Source organism: Trachypithecus francoisi, unplaced genomic scaffold (genome assembly GCF_009764315.1).
Source record: "Trachypithecus francoisi isolate TF-2019V2 unplaced genomic scaffold, Tfra_2.0 Lachesis_group9, whole genome shotgun sequence".
In the NCBI taxonomy this organism is placed as follows: Eukaryota; Metazoa; Chordata; class Mammalia; order Primates; family Cercopithecidae; genus Trachypithecus; species Trachypithecus francoisi.
The window spans coordinates 22,612,983-22,635,974 of NW_022681474.1; the positions used below are offsets into that span (position 1 = coordinate 22,612,983).

Here is a 22,992-nt window from a genome sequence, read left to right on the forward strand (position 1 = left end):
GACAAAGCTGATAAAAATAAGCAATGGGGAAAAGACTCCCTATTTAATAAATGGTGCTGGGAGAACTGGCTAGCCATATGCCCCAGATTGAAGCTGGACCCTTTCCTTACACCATACACAAAAATCAACTCAAGATGTAGTAAAGACTTAAATAAAAACCAAAAAACTATAGAAACACCTGAAGACAACCTAGGAAATACCATCCTGACATAGAAATGGGAAAAGGTTTTACAACAAAGACACCAAAAGCAATTGTAACAAAAGCAAAAATTGACAAGTGGGATCTAATTTAACTTAAGAGTTTCTGCAGAGCAAAAGAAACTGTCAACAGAGTAAACAGTCAACCTATAGAAGGGAAGAAAATATTTGCAAACTATGCATCTGACAAAGATCTAATATCCAGCATCTATAAGGAACTTAAACAAATTTACAAGAGAAAAACAATCCCATTAAAAAGTGGGCAAAGGAGATGAACAGACACTTCTCAAAAGAAGACATGCATGCAGTCAAAAAGCATATGAAAAAAAAGCCGCATATCACTGATCATTAAAGAAATGCAAATCAAAACAACAATGAGATAGCTACCATCTTACACCAGTCAGAATGGCTATGATTAAAAAGTCAAAAATAACAGATGCTGGTGAGCTAGTAGAATAGTGGGAACCCTTTTAGCACTGTTTGTGGGAGTGTAAGTTAGTTCAACCATTGTGAAAATTCCTCAAAGAGCTAAAAGCAGAACTACCCTATGACCCAGCAATCCCATTACTGGGTATATGCCCAGAGGAATATAAAGCATTCTATCATAAAGACACATGCACTCAAATGTTCATTGCAGCACTCTTCACAATAGCAAAGACATGGAATCAGTCTAAATGCCCATCAATGACACACTGGATAAAGAAAATGTGGTACATATACACCATGGAATATTATGCAGCCATAAAAAAGAACAAAATCATGTCTTTTGTGGGAACATGAATGAAGCTGGAGGCTATCATCCTCAGCAAACTAATGCAGAAACAGAAAACCAAATACTGCATGTCCTCACTTATAAGTGGGAGCTAAATTTTAAGAACTTATGAACACAAAGAAGGAAACAATAGACACTGGGGTCTGCTTGCAGGGGAAGGGTGGAAGGACGGAGAGGAGCAGAAAAGATAACTATCAGGTACTGGGCTTAATGCCTGGTGGATGTAATAATAAGTACAATGAATCCCCATTACATGTGTTTATCTATGTAACAAACTTTCACATGTACCCCCAAACATAAAATAAAATTTTTTTTTAAATCTAATAAAAACTCTAAGGAACTAGTTTAAAACTAGCTAAAAAGCATAAAGAAAGTGATTTAAAACATGAAAGAACAACCCAAATTAGCATTAGAACACCTAAAAAATGAAATAGATGTGAGAATTAGAAATACAGAAAACATAATAATTTTGAAAATAAAAAACTAGATAATAGAAGAGCAAATAAACACAGTTATTAATGGATTACAAGAAGTCACAGGTTTAAAAGTAGATTTTTAATTGAAAAGAATTAAATCAGATAAAAAAATCTGAGAGGTAATGAAAAATAAGTTTGTCAAAGAAGGTTCAACATCTGGATAATAGGAAAGAAAAAAAACCAAAGCAAAAGAAAAGCCACAAACTAAAAAATGTTTAGTTCTTGAAATAAAAAAATTAAATATTGAAAGAGCATGCTATGTACCTGAGAATATTTACCCAAAACAATGAACATTAAGACTTATTCTAGTAAAGTCACTGGATAATATTTTTAAAAAAAAAAAAGAAAGAAAAAAATTTTGTGCACTTAAACACTTGAATTAAAAGCATATCTGAATTAGATAATCATCAAGTTTTTAACAGCAACATTTTGTGCTACAAAAGAAAATGGAGTAACCTTGTAAAAGGATGGAAAATGTCAGCCAAGAGGTTATATCCAGCAAAACTGACCGTTGAGTAGAAAGGGCATAAATAAATTATTATTCATGTGCAGGAACTCTGCCAATATTCTTTCCATGAGTTCTTCCTGAAAACTCTTTCCGAGATGAGCTTCAGATAAACAAAATGACCAGAAAGACATCCTACAAGCACTGGTGGAAGCGGTGCAGCCTTCTGCCAGAACTCAGAATGCATGCATGCATTTTTGCCTTATGACTATCCTTTGTGCATTTGAAGGTACCTATTGCTGTAACACACATCTCATATTTCAGCTTGCTTCATTTGGCAACAAACGTTTTGGAAATGTTTGGAACATGCTTACAGTTTTTTTTTAATATGTTACTCCATCTATATTTATTAAACAGCGACTGGTAATTTACACATATATATATACATGCACATCCTAAGCACTCATTTATTGAACGTTAAAATAATAATAATGTTTCCGGTGATAATACTACATATCATTTAGTATTGTATATATTGACATATAAAGTACTAGATGCTTCATAGTTATAGTCTCTGAACCTCATGTAAGTCATTAAAAAGAGATAGATATTTGTAGCAGAGCAGGCTTACTACTTACTATAATTCATGTTCCCGATTCTAGAGTAGAGGGTTGTGACTGGTAAGTAGTTGCACAATTAAAGATCTTTTTCAAAGTCTCTTGCACCTAAAGATGGACAGGTGACTACTTGTCACTCCAGAAAGTCACATTTAAGCCAAAGCTTTTACCAATTACGTGTGCCTTTGCCACACCTTCTCTCCTGCCCCAACAACTGGATATACAGTCCCCGGAGAATGGAAAAGTCAAGATGGAAGAACTGGGATTCACACAGGGAAAGAACTTGCCTCCCTTAAAGGGATTATTAACATAGCAAATAGTCACCATCCAGTGCATATAAGGTCACATAAGACATTTATTAGAGTAATGAGAAGTCAGGGAAAATCAATGGACTGGGTGTGTTTTAGCAAACAACATAATTATATTCGAATATTTCTTTGTTTAAAAAGAGTGGTTTATAAAAAGAGAACCAGGTGGGTTAAAAGCCATTGAAAATTTTGAGCAAAGTAAAATCAAAGACAAATTAAGATTATAAATATATTTATAGTGAGTAACCCAAATGTAAATTAATGAAATTGTTGGGGGAAAAAAAATAATGACCAAAAGTGATACAAGAACAATTGTTTATTGAAAATTACAACAGTACCCAAAAAGGGAAAACAAAATAAAATACATTTTTAAAATCTAAATAATTATATTTTTGGCCTTAAATTTTTACTCCCAATCAGTAAGAGCTATTCAGCAGAATAGATTTAGGACAATTGAAAATTTAGTATATGTCTATTTTTTAAATGAAACAATTCATGGTGTTTCAGTGAGAAAAGTAAATAACCAGAGATTAGGAGATTTAGAATTCTTTTTCATTTGTTAGAGTAGGCAGAACACTGGTTAATAGGTAGAATTGACTGATCAGTTCTCTTCTAAGAACTGGCTTTAAAATTAAATCGAGAGACTTTCCTCGTTGAGATATCATTTTATTCTTGGTGAATTCTAATAACAATATAGGCGCTCCAGAAAGCAACACTATCTGTCTCATTTCATCGCTTTTATCCCCAAGGGCAAGCACAATGCTTAGTAAATATTTGCTGAATAAATGCATCATCTAAAATAATCCAAGTGTAATATCAATAAACAGCATCATGAAATGACGGAAAATTAATAGTTAGCAGAGAACTTAAGGGAACATCAAATGCAGTCATTTATAACGTTTTGCGTGATACGTCTCACCTAAAAAGACATAAAACTCTGTTTTCCCGAAAGAACATTTGTATGCTTGAAAAGATAAACAACTCTTTAAATTACAATATTGATTTGATGCCCTCAGACATTTTTATACAAATCTTATTAGAAATGTTTTAGTTGAATCATTCACAGTATGATTTAAATGCATAAAACTAAAGTGGTGTGATTGATAAATAAATATTCGCCCCTTTAAAAATTATTATGATGTAGTGTTTAGTTGTTAAGGCTGACTGAAGGCCGTAGCTTTGTACTAAGTAGAGAATCAGTATCTGTCCTTTTTCTTAGTTTATATATAAGAACATGGAGAATGTGAGATAAGAATTGACTTGCCAAAGGCCTTAGTGCTTACCAGAAGCAGAATCAGAAATCAGTAAAATGCAGTAGGAAGACTCTAGCACCAAGAAGGCAGCAGATTTTGCATAAATTCCAGCTTTTACTAACTTTGTGATTCTGGTCAATCCTGAACCATTCTGTGTAACTCAACCAGGAGTTAAAACCAACTTTGCTGACTCTCCCAAGCAGCCTTCAACTTTGTTAAAAGTGCTATTTTAAACAGTAGTCAGTTTCAACCAAAAATTATGTAAATAGATAATTTATTTGAGGGATTCCTTTATTTCCCACTCCTACCCAATTGTCTTGAGCTATTGTTAAGTTATTCAAATGAGAAGAGGAAGGGAAAAAGAACAAATGATCTAAATAATTCACAAACCATATTATCAAACCCCTAAGTATTATACCATTGATTATACAAAACAAAACAAAACAAAAACAACAAAAAAGTTGTTTTTATAGGTTCTAATTGTTATATCTCAGTCATCTTGCTTTTTTATCTTTTTTTTTTTATTTTTAAAGTGTTGCAAACAGGATGACTTCCAGAGCTATCATCGGATTCACATGATATGATTACCATGGTTATCAGCACTTCTTTATCACAGGATGAATGCAATGCACTCTCAGGAAAACTTTTGTGGAGGTTACATGAATCTGTCTACAGCACAGTAATGAATATCACTGGAGCCCTAAGTAAGGAATGATTAAACACTGTTAGTCAGTTACAACATTGTTTGACAATATAATTACAAATGCATCTGTAAAGCCTCCACAATTGATCCTCTAAATTACATATATAGTATGTGCCCAAAATAAATAAATCAATTTCCTCAGATTTAAAAACATACACCATTTTGGATACTCATTTTTCAATGTAGGACCTTAAATAGGTAAAAAGTTTGCTATCTGCCTTTTAAAGTTTCTTTAAAACTTTTAATTTTATTCCAACATATACAAATTAAAAACATATGATGAAACCGGTCATATATGTAAGTGTGGTTTTGCCCTAGTTTGACTGATAAGATCACTCTGTATCTTCAAATGAATGGGTCCACTCTCAGATTTGATGACATAAATCATTCTCTTGGGTTGTTTTTTAATCATGTGATTAAATATGGAGTAAAGCACACAATTACTTTAGGATAGAAAATAACTCACATTAACCATTCCAAAGGTCACTGCTGATTAGACCTTAACTTTCCAGATTTCTGTAGCTTCACTTAGAAACACATTGGCACTCTAGACACAGGTAACTTGACAAGAACAATGTCTTAAGGAACATGGCCAGTCTGCTGTAAGGAGGCAGCACTAACTCACATTCGACTTTTATTAGGATATTTATGACCAGTGCAGCATTATCTTGTGTTTTAACTCAGTCACTAGGCAGCAGTGAACTGGCTTGTTTTCACACCCCCTGCAAAGTACTTTTCTTTAGAGTAAATTGCCTGTCTAATAGCAAATTATTACATGATTTGGGTAGAAAATAACCACTTGTGGCAATGTGGCTCAAAAAATAAAGAGATGCTGCTCAAAGCATTATTAACATATTATGAACTAAGGCTAATGTTGAAGAATATTCTCAGCTCGTATCACAGAAAATTAGTCAAAACCAAAGAATCTGTCTGTGCAGTACACTCTGCTAGAGTCTCTTACACTCACAGAGGGGTATAACTAAGGTAAACATACTTTCCACTTTGCCCAGAACCATTCTAGTTTATGTCTGTTGTCTGATGTAATTATTAATAGTTTCTCCATTTATTCTCAAAACTGTCCTAATTTGGACAATAAATCATATGGTCATCCTATGTGTGATTATATTTTCCAGCTTAGTATGCATCTAAAGACATAGGACACAAAAACTTTAAAGGCCCAACAGCCACATGAGAATTCAATAATAATGAAAGGAACATCAAAGGTATGATCAATATTGAATAAAGGATTCAGTCAAATGCTATAAAATACTTAAGAAAGAGAGAGATAATTAGGAGGAATCTCATTAAAGACATGATATTTGTGCAGGGTCTTGAAAGGGTGCTATGTTCTGGCTAAGTGAAGAGGAAGGGGAGATACCTTTTCAGATGGAATGGGGATATATTATGGTTTTAAAAACATTAAATCGGCCTGGCGCGGTGGCTCAAGCCTGTAATCCCAGCACTTTGGGAGGCCGAGACGGGCGGATCACGAGGTCAGCAGATCAACACCATCCTGGCTAACACCGTGAAACCCCGTCTCTACTAAAAAATACAAAAAAACTAGCCAGGCGAGGTGGCGGGCGCCTGTAGTCCCAGCTACTCGGGAGGCTGAGGCAGGAGAATGGCGTAAACCCAGGAGGCAGAGCTTGCAGTGTGCTGAGATCTGGCCACTGCACTCCAGCCTGGGCCGCAGAGTGAAACTCCGTCTCAAAAACAAAACAAAACAAAACAAAACAAAAAAACATTAAATCAAGAAAGGTCAGGGTGAATCAACTTATTTAACTATGTGTTAATATCTATGAGCAAATATTGAAAATGGCTTTAGTATAGATGGAAAATAGATATGGCAGGCTTTGAAGGACAAACACAGAATCTGACTATCATTCCATAAGCAGTGAGAATCAATGATGTAATAAAGAAGTGGGAGTTTAGGCCTGGCACGGTGGCTCACGCCTGTGATCCCAGCACTTTGGTAGGCCGAGGTGGGTGGATCACTTGAGGTCAGGAGTTCGAGACCAGCCTGGCCAAGATGGTGAAACCCCATCTCTACTAAAAATACAATAATTAGCCAAGCATGGTTGTGTGTGCTTGTAGTCCCAGCTTCTTGGGAGGCTGAGGAAGGAGAATCTCTTGAACCCAAGAGGTGGAGGTTGAAGTGAGCTGAGATCATGCCACTGCACTACAGCCTGGGCAACAGAGACAGACTCCATCAAAAAAAAATAAATAAATATATACATAAAATAAAAAAGAAGTAGGAGTTTAAAATGCTTCTGGGGAAGGAGTATAGTGAGCCAAAAGAAGAATGAAAGGACAGTCAGAAGAGAGTTAGAAGACTATCAGTATTCTATATGTGAAGTGGTTGCTGAGAGCTGAATTGGGGTGTTTATAGAGGGACAAGAATGAGGCTAATCCAGGAGCCATGTGGAGGAAGAAGATAGAATTTAGCAATCTTTGTTTGTGTAAAGGTTTATACGTGAAAGGGTTTTCAAACAGTTATCTTCGATTCTCAGCACTCCCCAATGAGCTCAGTAAATACAGAATTGTTAGATCCCTGTTTTACAGATAGGATGACTGAGATTCCAAGAAAGTAAGCAATTTCTGAACATTTCCTATATCTAATTAGTGGTAAAGGTGAGGAGGATGCCCTGATTCATTACATTGAATATGTAGGATGAAGAAGAATCAAAGATAACTTCAAAGTTCAAAATCTGTGTAACTGAGAAATTGAATTTTCTTTTTCTTTCTTTCTCTTTCTCTTTCTTTCTTTCTTTCTTTCTTTCTTTCTTTCTTTCTTTCTTTCTTTCTTTCTTCCTTCCTTCCTTCCTTCCTTCCTTCTTTCTTTCTTTCTCCTTCCTTCCTTCCTTCCTTCCTTCCTTTCTTTCTTTCTTCTTTTTTTCTTTTCACAGAGTTTTGCTCTTGTTGTTCACGCTAGAGTGCAGTGGCATGGTCTCAGCTCACCACAACCTCCGCCTGCCAGGTTCAGGTGATTCTTCTGCCTCAACCTCCCAAGTATCTGGGACTACAGGCGCCTGTCACCACGCCCTGCCAATTTTTGTATTTTTAGTAGAGATGGGGTTTCACCATGTTGGCCTCAGGTGATCTGCCTGCCTCGGCCTCCCAAAGTGCTGGAATTACAGGCGTGAGCCATCGCACTTGGCTGAAATTGAATTTTCTAATGACAGTATTAAAAACATCAGAAGGTAATGTAAGTTTAGGAAGGAAAGTGACAGGATGGATTTTAAGCAGGTTTGGTTTGAGCTGATGGTCAAGAAATTGGGTATCTTAAAAAAAAAAACTGAAAAAAAAGGGAATGGATTTGGGAAAACAATCAGGTGAGAATTGGGTTGGGTTTTGTCAGCACTAAACTTTAGGACGTGTTGACAGTTAATGCTGATGAATCAGAAAAGGGGACCGTTTAAGACAAAAACAAAACAGACACACACACACACACACAAACATACACACACACAAACATACACACACACACAAACACACACACATACACACAAACACACACACACACACACACACACAGAGCAAGATGCAAGAAAATATACCATCCTAGAAAGCCACAAAAGGGAAAGGGTCAAGATTGAAGAGACAGGCAGCAGCGTTAAGTGCTCTAGAGAAGTCACAGAAGAGGTTAACGACTAAGTCATTGGTAACCTGAGAGAATTAAAGCGGGGAGCAGGCACTGAGGGTGAAAAATGGTTTTGTACCGTGAAGCCAGTTGATGGAGCCGGACATTTCAGAGAGATATAGTACTGAGAGTTCGAAGAAACATCAAGTAAACCCTTTTCCCTGATGTTTGGTGTAGGTAAAAGGTAAAGAAACAATGGAAGGGGTGTTTTAAGGGTCTTGGAGAGGAGGGAGAAATGAAGTAACTTCCTAACAGTGACAGTATTATTAAACAGGGAAAGCAATTAACCATGCAACTGAGGAAGACTTTTGAGGACATGAAGGAAACATGCGTAGATATAAAAGCATTGACGGGAGCAAGGGATTAGTATCTTCGAAAGGGCTTCATTGGCTCTGTAAAAGTAGATGGAGAAATACATAATTGAGAGAGGGCAGCCTGGGATTGGATGCTAGAGCAAATAGATGGAATTTGGGTGTATGAAAATAATTCAACAAGAGAAGAGTAAATGAATCACTGACTTCCCAATGGAAATTACAGTGTGATTCTTTGACACTGGGTGAACCGGAACTTGTGACTTTTTTCTCCACTAATTGGTTCTGCTTAGGATCTGGAATAGGAAAATATAGAAGATAAGGATCTGTGATGAGGACTGGGGAAACTTACCCAGAATTGATGGTCAGATAAAGGAGAGAACAGACAGTAAGTTGGCTGAAGAGGCCCTCTATGGAATTCAGGCTGGCAGGAAGTTAAGTGAAGCCTGGGTGAACTGTAGAGGCTAATTGGATGTGATCTTCCACCATCTAAAGGATTTAGAGGCAGCGCAATGCCATGTAATAGCCAGGCTCTGGAGGTACCAGCTTTGAGGTGAAGTAGAAGGAGGAATGTAGAAGGGATGGAAGTGGATATTATTTTAAATATCCAGGAGGAACCCTGATCAAGGGAACGCTCAAGTCATTGAGTTGCTGGAGGAAATACAGGAGGGAAAATCAATGCACACAAAACCAGTGGCTGGCACTTTCTAAAGACCTGGAGTGAGTCTTGCATGCAGCTTCAGGGCTGCACTGATGGCGAGTTTCATTCTGTCTTCTGTTCCATTCATTCTGCCCATGCAGCCATCTCCGATAACTCCAAATGAAGGCATTTTTCTTTGAAACTCATAGCATTTATTGTGGAATGTTTCCAGTGGATACTTGATTTCATGCTGACTCTCAAATCTCATTGGTTAGCTCCTGTTCAAGTTTTTATATACAAATATATTATTTTCCCTATAAATAAGATAAATGCATAATTGCCTTACTTTTAGTACTGTTTTACATAAAGGTGTGCAAATATTAATTTTATCGGATGACTGAATGCATTTATCGCATAGTCATGCTCGGTTTGAACAACAAAGTGGCCAATAGTGGGCCGAAGTCAAAAAAGGAAAAAAAAAAATATTCAAGAAAGACAGCTTGTCACCATGAGTCTGAGTGTCATGCCTCTCATGGCAGCATAAACTATAAATAAGATCTGTGCAAGTGAACACAAGCACTTATTGTGAATCTCCGTGTATATAACACTTTGCCAGCTGTGGTGGATCAAATCTATCTGTTCCCAAGTGCAAGTAAAAAGGGGTTGCATCGTCTTGAGAGAATGGTAAAATTATAATAAAACTGACTCAAATAAAATTGGCTTTTTATTATCACCATGTACTAAAAATTCTAAACTCTGTTAGTGATAAAATATTCCTCCCTGATAGAAACTTTTGCTGATCTAAGCATTAAAAAGTGGGCTCGCTTATTGTTGAGTTTTACTGATGTAATATATAAGCTTCAACTTAGTCCAATGTTATTACTTATCCTTTGGTAAACATTGCCTTCTACATGGAAGTTAATTCAGAGAACTCCCAGTAACACACTTGGCTCCTGACAGTGAACTCAGCTACATGCATGCATTTAGAGAGTAAAAGTTAATCAGAGTTTGGAATCCATTGCATTTGTTTTGGGCACACTGATGTCTTCAACCTATAAGGTACGTTATATATCTGTGTTAAAACAGTAGATTCAAAATAAAGAATGATAGCATTGTGGTTGTAAAGACAGAAAAATAGAACTTAAGTCACTTCAATTCTGCTATTGCAAGTACAAATCATTCTCTGAACGTTGTGAAGTTCTTCATTTGGCGATATGCCCCTTTTTTTTTCAAAAAGTGCATTCATTCACTCTATTTCCCCTTTTTTATGGCAATATTTTATTTTTTTATTTTTAATGGTTTTTAGTGGCATAATTATATATCGATAAAGTTCAAAACAAGAAAATGTTCTCTGCATTTCTTTACTGCCATGATTATTAATTTCCTTTCATGATTATTACTGAGAATAATGTTGTCTTCTAGAGGAGCAGATGTTACAATAAGGATTCACTCCTGGTGTCAGATAGCTTCAATATCCCACTGCTGTGCATATTTCAGCATTCACAGGATATCACATTTGACTTCTAGAACATATATATAGAGCACAATATAGATAGATGTACATACATAGACACACATATACATATATATGTATGTTGACTACATCCCTGCAATCACAGGAACAACCACAATATGTGAAAAAATGTGACAAGAGATATTGATAAAATACCAGGAAACACCTGAAACAGCACAGGAAAAATAGAAGTGACTTGTAATCTGTAGGTGGGGATTCAGAAAATTTGCATGGGCAGGTGCAATGGCTCATGCGTGTCATCCTCACACTTTGGGAGGCCAAGGCAGGAGGATTATTTGAGGCTAGAAGTTTGAGACCAGCCTGGGCAATGTGGTGAAACCCTGTCTCTACTAAATAAATACATAAATAGATTAATTAAATAAATAAAAATAGGAAAAAATTTAGCCAGGAATGGTGGTGCACTCCTGTGGTCCCAGCTACTTAGGAGACTGAAGTGGGAAGATCACTTGAGCCTAGGAGGTTGAGGCTGCATTGAGAGTTGATCATGCCACTGTACTCCAGCCCAGGTTACAGAGCGAGATACCGTCTCAAAAGAAAGGAGGAAAGAAAGGAAAAGAAGAAAGGAAAGGAAAGGAAAGTATAGGAAAGGAAAGGAAGAAGGAAAGAAGCAAAGAAGGAAAGAAAAAAGAGAGAGAAAAAGAAAGAAAGTGTTCTTGGAAATATGTGAAACTAAAGAGGGAAAGAAAACAATACACATTAAGTGTTTGCAATGGGTGATTGAAAGATATTTATTCAGCCATTGGAGAATCGTTGACTTTGTGCTTTAAAGATGTTAGCTTTTGGAAAATCACACAAATTGTATGTTTTTTGTTGTTGTTGTTAACCCTAGTAGATAGCTGATCTGTATATGCTTGGGAACAGTTTTCATCTTGCACATGAACTGACTATGGTTATTACTAATTCTTCAGGATCATCCGTAAGACAGTTCTAGAATGAAGGCAATATATCAATGACAGGTGGTAATGGGAGACTAGAGAAGAGCTGACACAGGAAAATAAGGCAACTTCCACACCAGGAAGAATCAAAAGAGGGCGAGCAGAAAACACGCAAAGATCACCCAGGCTTTGCTTCCCACACGAGCAATTAGAATGCTCCTGCTTGGAATTTTCAACCACACCAGAAGACCAACAGATCAATTTGAGTGACTCTTTTTAAGGAAAAAGGGACGTATGTTTCATGAAGCAAAGCGATACAGTCACACACAGGAGCTGTTTATTTTAATAAGATTGCTAGATTCCCTGGCCAGGACCCAAAACCATTGTATTTCCCCATAGATAAAATTGGCAAATAAAATACACGATACTCATGTGAATCAGAATTTCAAAAAAAAAAAAAAGCCATAAAAATTAGTCTATGTCCAATTAAATATATATATTTTTAATGACTGGTTGTTTATTTGAAATCCAAACTTTATGGGTGTCTCATTTATTTGCTAAATCTGGCAATCCAACCTTTAACTTGTTAAGACTAAATAAATATTCAACACAAAATAAGGAAAATAGAGAAAAAATTGTATTTCAAAGAATGAAATAGAGAGAAAAAAATTCCTTCCCTTGGACAGTCAAACTTTATCAAAGCTAAATATTGAAAGGTTGACCTGGGTGCAAAAGCAAGCCTTCAGTTCCCATGAAGGTGTGCCAGAGACACAAGGAAGGCTGAGGTTCAATATCTTTTCTTCTTCTGGCTCCCGGAGGATGTTTCTGTTAGAAGAGACCTTAGAAAATCATCACCCTTGCTCTTCGAAGTGTGCTGTGTGGATCCACAGCCTCAGCATCACCTGGGAGGCTGTGAGAAAGGCAGACCCCGCCAGGCCTCCCTGAGACCTGTTGAATCAGGAGCTGTAGTTTAACAAGATCCCTTGTGATTCGTGACACGGCCAGGCAAGTTTGAGAAACGCAGATTTAGTTCTATAGTTTCCAAAACACATGTTTTAGAAAGCATAGGATTCGTAAACTCCATGAGGGCTTGGGGAGCGCACGCAAGCGGGAATCTGTACACCACAATTAAAGGAGACCGACCCTGTGTGCTTCACTCTGGGCTTCAAGGTAAGATTTTTATTAGAAAATAAAAAGAGTCCGTGGCTTAAAAATTAAAAGGAAGGAAGGGCCGGGTGCTTTGGCTCACGCCTGTAATCACAGCACTTTGGGAGGCTGAGGCGGATGGATCACTTGAGGTCAGGAGTCCAAGACCCGCCTGGCCAACATGGTGAAACCCTGTCTCCACTAAAAATACAAAAATTAGCTGGGCGTGGTGGCAGGTGCCTGTAATCTCAGCTACTCAGGAGGCTGAGGCATGAGAATAGCTTCAACCCAGGAGGCAGAGGTTGCAATGAGCTGAGATCGTGCCACTGCACTCCAGCCTGGGCAACAGAGCAAGACTCCATCTCAAAAAAAACAGAAGCAAACAAATAAACAAACAAAAACAAAACAAACAAGAAAAACAGAAGGAAGGAAGGGTAGGTTTTTTTGAAAAGCAATACTCTCGTTCATTTAGATTCGGAAACTGAGTAAGGAGACGTGACTTTCCCCAAGTCCTACACTGGGAGGTAATTCCAGCCTCTTTCTCTTCCCTCACTGTTCATGGAGGAAGACAGCCCCAAAATGGCAGAAATTTCTAATCGGCTGCTTGACGAGTGCCATTATGCACCACAGGTGTTTTCTATCTGGGCTTTTAATTTCAAAATCAGTCCCTTTTCTTTCATACTCATGACTGTAACTTCCTTTGGAGGGCTCATCTAACCCAACACAAACCCCTCTTTGTGTTGCTCTCTGAACTGGAAGAAAGGTCTCCAGCTGCAGTTTTGTGTACACTGCTCACTGAGGATGCCCTCCAGGTTCGTTTGTGGATATTTTAGCTAATTATCTTGCCATGGACCATTGAGTCAGACCTGGATGACTGTTCAATTAGTAGTACTGAAGCAAGAATTAGGGAGAATTCCTGACTGCACAGCCAACCCCCGTGCCAACATTATTGCTGCGAACATTTTCTTCTGAATATGATTAATCACATAAATAATTCTCAGAAATGAAATTAGAAATCACCCACGCATTGCACCCAGTAATGTTTTAAGACATTACATCCTGAAACTCTGTAATGAATTAACACTACAGTCTGGTTTGAATTCTTCGATTTTTAGCATATATCCTGCCCTGTTAGCAAGTGACCCTGTGGCCTTGATGAGTTTCTGTAACAATTTGAATTAGCCATTCTAAAAAGAACACAGATTTGGAACTGTCTGGGCCTGGAGAAAGAACAACATATCCCTTCTCTGAAATCCCTGGCTGTGCTCAATCATGCTTGCAAGTTTGTGGCAGGACTGGACATGAGGCTCAGGTTTTCAGATCCTTCCATCCAAGCCCGTCCCTGTACTCTGGGTAGATGGCTTCTATTATGGCATAGATGTTAAGGACTTTTCTATGCTAACTAAATATTCAGTTATTCTGTTAAAGAATGTAATTTCAGCACTTTGGGAGGCCGAGGTGGGTGGATCACAAGGTCAGGGGTTCGAGACCAGCCTGGCGAAGATGGTGAAACCCCCGTCTCTACTAAAAATACAAAAATTAGCCGGGTGCTGTGGCGGGCGGCTGTAATCCCAGCTACTCAGGAGGCTGAGGCAGGAGAATCACTTGAACTGGGGAGGTGGAGGTTGCAGTGAGCCGAGATCATGCCATTGCCCTCTAGCCTGGGTGACAGAGTGAGATTCTGCCTCAAAACAAAACAAAACAAAACAAATGCCCCATTCTTTTCATTTATAAAGAATAATCTGACTACATGCAGCTTGACATGGGAAATCAATTTCAGTTAGGGCCGATTTATGTAGATTTTCCTTAAGTGTAGGAATTTTAAAAGTTAGCAGAAGGAGGCAGAAGGGACAAGGATCAGAAAAACCTCAACACAGAAGGTTCTCTTTAAAAATTATGATCTTCTCTCCACTTTAAAGGCAATTATCTCAGGCAAACAAATAGAAAGATCCTAGAGTTTTAGAGGACAAATTAGCTATTATTTCACAGATGAAGAAACAAAGGCCCCGAGAAATCAAGTCATTTATTCACAATCACATAATTGCTTTGCGATGTGAGATGACATCTCCTATTTCGTTATGAAAGTGTTCTAAAAGAAAGGAGAATTTTGGTGAAGTTGTTACTCTTTGCTCGGCATTGTTATAGCTAAGACTGAGATGTGAAGGGATTATAAAAGAATACAAAATGAGATCGAATGTTTAAAACCCTAGCTACATGACATTTGTTAGATTTCATTGTAAATTTTAAGATATTATTATGAAAAATGCTTTTTAAAAATCCAGTAGAACTTGTTTATGAATTTTCAGTTTTTCCTGAATAAGAGAGCAGCCTTGAATAATTTTGTAGCTGGATTATACCTATTTTGTGCATCTTTAGTCATGAAATTGCATGAGTGACATACACTGATAGTTTAACCCAGGGGTTCCTGACCCCTGGGCTGTGGACCTGTACCTGTCTGTGGCCTGTTAGGAAATGGGCCACACAGCAGGAGGTGAGTGGCAGGCAAGCAAGCATTGCCAATTGAGCTCTGCCTCCTGTCAGATCAGCAGCAGCATTAGATTCTCATAGAAGCATGAACCCCATTGTGAACTGCACATGTGAGGGATCTAGGTTGTGTGTTCCTTATGAGAATCTAATGCCTGATGATCTGTGGTAGAACGGTTTCATCCCAAAACCATCCTCCTACCCTGTGCCCCCAACACCAACCCATGAAAAAATTATCTTCCACAAAAACCAGTCCCTGGTGCCAAAAAGGTTGGAACCACTGGTTTAACCAATTGTGTGTTTTTGGTGGGATCTCTAGTGATTTTAAATCTTGTTGGGATATTTCTGTGTTTTTTTCTACTCACTTTTTACTCATTTTTTTCTACAATGAGTAGAAAAAATTACAAATCAAAAAAATCCTTAAGGATATATGTAATTAGTTTGGAAAATATGATTGTACTCCGTTAACACGGGAAGCTTCACAGCCAACATTTTGTATTTTCTATTCTGAGGACCTTTGTGATACACTCACAAAGCACATGAGACTCACTATCAATAATCCTGCAGTCTTTTCACCTAAGAAAGAGTTGTTAATTCAGTAGCTCTGACTTATTAACAGAATACCAAAGTTGTTGGTATATTGTTAAGATCGAAATAAAACTACAGCCAGGTTCCCAAATGTTGGGTGAGTTATGTACAAACCATTGAATTTTAAGGAATAATTTCCATCATGGGAAAAATTAGCTTTGGAAGTAGGTAGATTTTTATTTTACGTCTTGGCCCTGCCATTTGCTAGCTTTGCAGGTTTGCGCAAAACGTAAAGGATGGAGTCGTGGATAGTAAATGAGATCCTGCATGGAAATCACCTAGTATAAAGCATGAGATAGGAAATAAAAGCCTCTTAAAATGTAACTTTCATGCCAGTCATCTGCAGTCCTTTTTAATGAAGAGCCACATATAGCACCATTTCTTTTTTCTCATCTTTAGTTTTTAATTTGTGTGGGTCCACAGTAGGTATATATATTTATGGAGCATGTGAAATGTTTGGATACAAGCACGCAATGTGCCATAATCACATCATGGAGAATAGGGTCTCCATCTCCTCAAGCCTCAAGCATTTATCTTTTGTGTTACAAACAATCCAATTATACTCTTCTAATTATTTTTAAGTGTATAAATTATTATTGACTATAGTCACCCTGTTCTGCTATCAAATACTAAGTTTTATTCATTTTTTCTATTTTGGGGGGGCCCCATTAACTATCCCCACCTCCTCCCAACCCTGCCACGACCCTTCCTAGCCTCTGGTAAGCCATCCTTCCACTCTATCTCCATGAGTTGAATTGTTTTGATTCTTAGATCCCAAAAGTTAGTGAGAACGTGTGATGTTTGTCTGTCTGTGCCTGGCTTATTTCACTTAACATAATGATCTCCAGTCCATCCATGTTGTTGCGAATGACAGGATCTCATTATTCTTAAGGCTGAAGAGTACTCCATTGTGTATATGTACCACGTTTTCTTCATCCATTCATCTGTTGATGGACACTTCAGTTGCTTCCAAATCTTGGCTACTGTGAACAGTATAGCACAATGTCTTTATGTGGCTGTAAATTCGTGCTAGGCGGCAGGGTTGTTCTTGCTACCAAGTGGCCCTGGAAAGGTGGAGTTTCAGAGCAAAATCTCAGTGGTGCTGCTTGCCCAAGGAAGCCGTAGCTTTGGAGAAGCTCAGCTGTGAAGTCACTAAAACCAGAGTTGGGGCTATGAGTAGTGAGCACTGCAACATGTCATCTTTATCCTGCAAACAGGCATAACCATGAGTTATGGTACCCACCTCCCTAGGGGTGCTTTGTATGGTTCCATTGTTGATTATTTCAGCCTCACCATAGACATGTTGTTTTGTTGTGTGGCTCTCTCTTTAGTTTTAAATTCTTCTTTTGAAAAATAGGGATAATTCAGTTTCACTTAATGGAACTTAATCAGCAAATAAATTTAAGGCATTCTGACCACATAATGTTACAGAGATCGCATTTAATATTATTAGTAGGCAGAATGTAATTACCTTGATTTGTATGTTTTTCTAGAATGTAGAGCTAATACTCATCCCTACTTGATGTGAAAAATTTTCACAGCCATTAATCATCGACATTGGCATGTAATTGGAAAATCTAAAAAGATACCAAATGCCAGTATGTGTATACTGATATGTAACCTTTTTTGCATTAGAATTCTTTAGATAGAAATGAACTTCTTTCAATATTTATCATCTTATTTACCCCCAAATTGCAGGCACTTTGATAAATGGAGTAATAGTTTCTAGTGTCACTATGGCTGTGAAATGCATTTTAGTGTCTTCTGCTGTGACAACTCAGTAATTCATTTCAGCACATCTATTTGTAAATCACAGGTTTGTTTGATGGACGGAGTGCTGAGGAGAAATGCTATCTTTTTGTCAATACAAATAACCTGTATTTTAGGACTAGTGTCTGTTGTACAATATTTGCTTCATAAGCTCACAATTGGCCACATCCTCTGATAATAGATTCCATTTTTAGGATATAACAGCTTTAATTTTCAAGCACAAAAAAAATCATAGATGGGTATGCTTAGCTAAATAAATAATTTCTTAAGACATTAAGTGATATTTCTTTTAGCTTATTTGCTAGGAAATTGGGTGCCTAATTGAACACACTTCTAGGAACAGCAGAATTTTATGATCTTAATTTTTGAGTGAACGAGTGAACCAAACGAAGTGATATCAGTATTGACTTGTAGAGAAGAGAGTGTCCGTGGCCATACGTTAAAAAATATGTTTTATTACAGTTCCTTTTTTGCCTAGTTATATTTGGGCATTTCAGACATACACATACACATCCTTTGAGGGCAGGTGTGACAAATGGTCTATCCTGTGACAGGGGTAGATAGCGCCATCTTGGAAATGCAAGCACAGGGCTTGGAGGGTTGATAAGGGGAACACTTAACTCTGACTGTAGCTATAATAAGAGATAATTTAACATGTTAATTAATTTAACATTTAATCTAAAATAGCTATCAAATAGATTTTTGTGGTGCTGGAATCTTACCCTGACGCACATTTTTTATTTTCGTGTTTTCTGTTTCAGAGACGCCCAAGCAGATGGCCTGCGATGAAGTTTAGAAGAGGCTCTGGACATCCTGCCTATGCTGAAGTTGAACCAGTTGGAGAGAAAGAAGGTTTTATTGTATCAGAGCAGTGCTAAAATTTCTAGGACAGAACAACACCAGTACTGGTTTACAGGTGTTAAGACTAAAATTTTGCCTATACCTTTAAGACAAACAAGAACAAACACACAAACAAACAAGCTCTAAGCTGCTGTAGCCTGAACAAGACAAGATTTCTGGGCAAGCTCAGCCCAGGACACAAAGGGTAAACAAAAAACTAAAACTTATACAAGATACCATTTACACTGAACGTAGAATTCCCTAGTGGAATGTCATCTATAGTTCACTCGGAACATCTCCTGTGGACTTATCTGAAGTATGACAAGATTATAATGCTTTTGGCTTAGGTGCAGGGTTGCAAAGGGATCAGAAAAAAAAAAAACTATAATAAAGCTTTAGTTCATGAGGGATCGACACCTTTGGTTCAAATGTTCTCTGATGTCTCAAATGTAACTGTTTTCCAAAGGCCGAACCCTTTCACTCAAAAGAGCAATGATGAATATTTCAAGATTGCTAAGAAAAACAGCTCATGCAGGAGTGAAAACAAACACAAAATAAGAAATTTTCTATATTTTCAGAACAGATGTGTGGCAAAAGGATGTTGTTTTTCTGGTCTAGATCCATCTGTACCAACAGGTTCATCACTTTACAGAACGAATCTTTTTATCTGTACAGGAGGTTCATACTATGTCTGCCTCTTCCTTCATGATGAATGACCTTTCTATGAGCTGTGACAAAATTTCTGAACTTTTAGCTAAGGATTTGGGAAGAGGGGGTGGCAAACGGGGCTTTCTATTCTCCTGCCTCAGCATAAAAACATCTGATTTATGCTTTAGGGAAGCCTTGCCTCCATTCCCCAACTGTGAAGTCCCATGAAACCAGTTGCTCTGGGCTGATGGAAACAAAAGGAAACAGTATGAAGAGTTCCTTAATCATTTTTGAAACAAAAATGTTAAGGGATTTCAAACTTATGGTTATTTTTAATTTTATGCCATTTCAGTACTAAAGACCCATTTCATTGCCGATTCCTGTCTAAGAAGCCATTCACGTCAGCATGGCGATAAAAAGAATGAAAAACCCTGCTGAATCATACAGTAATTTCCTTTAAAGCACATAGTAGTTACATAAATATATATATAAATATATTTTTGTTTATAACTAACACAAGGCAGGATCTTGTGACTGTAAGAGTGCATTTTGTCATCAAGACAAAACAGATGCAAGACGCATCGCTGCATTACTTCCATAGAGTTGTAAAATAATCCTTAATATTAGAATATTTTTCTGTCACTTAGCAAAAGTGGTTCAGTTCATTACCACGCCCATCATGTTCTTGACTATTTGATCCACTTTTTCATTCATGTCAACCCCTTCCCTCTCTGGCTAAATCAAGTGGATGCAGAAAGCTCCTTAAATGGAGGTATCAATTGCCCTGGAATCACAGTCCTGATTTTGAAACTTCCCCATGAATGAAGAAAGGAATGGAATGGCATCCCTTGAGAAGGAAAGTGGTTAATATATACACTGAGCTCCTAAAGTTTAAATTCAGGTACTGAGTGTACAATTTCGCCAACATTCCAACCCATGAGACTTTTACACTCTGTGCCAAGAAACTGTTGGCTTTTGTAAGGTACGGTGCTCAACATTTGCAGATTCAGGTCTCAAGAAGCAGAGATGTCTCATAAGCAGCATTTTCCCAACAGTTTAGCATCTGTACACATCTGCCTTGGACATCAGTCCACTCCAGAGTAGCATACTTTATCATCACAAGTGTCTGACATGAACCAATACCATTTTCTATTCCATATATTTTGCTTTACAATTTTAAGTATTTGATGAAGGTGGTAACTTTTTCCTAACTTAGTTAACTATTGCAAAAAAAAAAAAAATGGAAAAGCAAGGTGATTGAAGGATTGTGATGACAATCTCTTTGCAGCAGCTATGTTTGGTTTATGTGAAGTATCCCGGCTTATTCTTGTGGAGTAGGTTTGGTCAGACAGCAATAACCAAATGACATGCCAATATTACTGGTGCAACTGGTATTCTACAAATGCATAAGGAACACATAGACGACTTCCTTTTAGGGTAAAATGATGCTTCTTTCACTAGCTTTTGTGGTAGCCATGGCTTCCAATAGCAACTGTTTGACAGTTATAGAAATCTTGCATGTGCATCCTTAGTTTGTGTCCCTTAAGTGCTACTTAATTCTCAAGTAGTAATGTTATTCTTATACCCTTCAACGTTCATCTTCTATTTTGATTCAAAACAACTGATAATTCTATAAAAAACCATAAACACTCTGAATTCTTCAGTGAACCAAAGCACCAAATAATAGAGAAAACTTTTTGGAACTAGAGTGTTGGAAAACTTCTTAACAGAACTAAGAGTTAAAGGTAGTGAGAAGTGTGTGGTATATGAATTCTTTAGTGGTAAGGGGAAATGTTGGCTAAATCCTTTTCTTTCATGATACTCTCATTCTGTTTTATATTTCCGGTTTGTTCTTGTCCCCATTTGAGAGAACATACACACAGTTTCTGAAAATTCAAAATGGTTATCAATGCTTTGGACTTTATATATATTATGTATTAGAGAAGGTACAACTGTACATTACTTAATATACTATGAACATAATAGAATAACAAAAAAATTAAAGATAGCAAAGAGACAAAACTTCTGGATAAATCAGATAAATGGTGCTACAGAGGACTTTAGTTATGTCAGCTTATTTGTAAAAATAATAATCAGTGATTAGGTAAAGATAGTGAAACTCAAGAAAAATATCTTGACCCATTTATGTCTAGTGTTCCATTATTGGAATGCTAAGTTTATGGGAGTTATTTAGATCCTACTGCTCAAGGTCATCACCAAGGTCTGGTTGCAAAAATTCAAAAAATTGCAACCTCAGGCATAAATGGGTTAAGCCCAACAGATGGCACTGATCATAAATGATGGCTTGGGTGTGAAGGGTTTGGACATGAAGATGCACTAACACCTAGGAAACTAAAGACAAAGTGCAGTTGACCCCCAATTACTATTTTAGTTTGAGGTATCAAGGGCATTTGCCAATCCCTTATATGTAGCTTCTAGAGTTGTGCTGTCCAATATTATATCCACTAGCCAATGTGGCTTTTGAAATTAAAATTAATTATAATTAAATTAAAAATGTAATTCTTCAGTCACATATCAAGGGCTTAATAGCCACACCTGGCTTGGGGCTACCATATTGGACAACAAGAAACACTTCTGCGGTTGAAGAAAAATTTTTTTTTTTTTTTTTTTTTTTTTGAGGCGGAGTCTTGCTCTGTCGCCCGGACTGGAGTGCAGTGGCCAGATCTCAGCTCACTGCAAGCTCCGCCTCCCGGGTTTACGCCATTCTTCTGCCTCAGCCTCCTGAGTAGCTGGGACTACAGGCGCCCGCCACCTCGCCCGGCTCATTTTTGTATTTTTAGTAGAGACGGGGTTTCACCGTGTTAGCCAGGATGGTCTCGATCTCCTGACCTCGTGATCCGCCCATCTCGGCCTCCCAAAGTGCTGGGATTACAGGCTTGAGCCACCGCGCCCGGCCGGTTGAAGAAAATTTTAATGAACAATGCTGTAGAGGTGTTTCCTTTGAATTCCTTGTCCTTGGAGAAAAGGGAAGAGGAGGAAAGAAACTAGATTTGGTAGCTCTTGGGCCTATCGAAGCATTTTTTATCTTAGAGAGGCCCCATGGAGTAATGAAAAAAATACAAGCTGACATAGCTTTGAGTCCCCACTGTGTTATCTTGGGAAAATCATTTCAACCTCCATGAGTATCAATTTGCAATTTTGGAAAAGAAAAACATTTTTTGTCCTGTCTTTCTTGCAAGATTATTATGCAACCTGATTGAATGTACAGATGTACAGACTCTTAAAAACCTTATGTTAATGTAACCCATATAAAGTATGACTATTAGTCGAGTACCAGCACAAATTTGCATTCAAAGGATCAGTCCAAAAAGCATCCAAAGGTAATCAGTTCATCACATATCTGGAGAAAGTGCAAAAAGAGAATGCATTCAAAACACAAAGCAAAATTTTTCAGTTTCTTTTCTGTGCATCTGAATATTTCCTTTAGTATTTGTCCCACATGACATCCATCCCATGTATTTCTCCACTCTTTGCCAACATTGCCCGTGAACATCCTTCAACTGGCTGAGTTCTTTATTGCACAGAACCACTTAGCTTCTCTAGTTTCTTATGATTTCCTATTTTACATGTAACAGCAAAAGGAGGCTTCCATTTAGAAGGCAATATCTCGAACATAAATAATTTCATATTTATTTTATCACTGTAACACTAATGTAAGGAGCTATGGCATTAAAGTATAAAACTATTTGGAACTTAATGTAAACCTTTGCACATGCAGACTAT

General features: G+C 37.5%; 1 protein-coding gene across 1 annotated transcript in view; it reads left to right on the plus strand.

Moving 5' to 3' along the window:
* Positions 1-20,500, plus strand: part of PLXDC2 (plexin domain containing 2) — a 465,187-nt gene extending 444,687 nt beyond the window's left edge. The window contains 1 exon segment of the mRNA XM_033209382.1: positions 18,522-20,500. Within this exon segment, the coding sequence (XP_033065273.1) occupies positions 18,522-18,638 (117 nt within the window). The 3' untranslated portion in view covers positions 18,639-20,500.
* Positions 20,501-22,992: the final 2,492 nt, after the last annotated feature.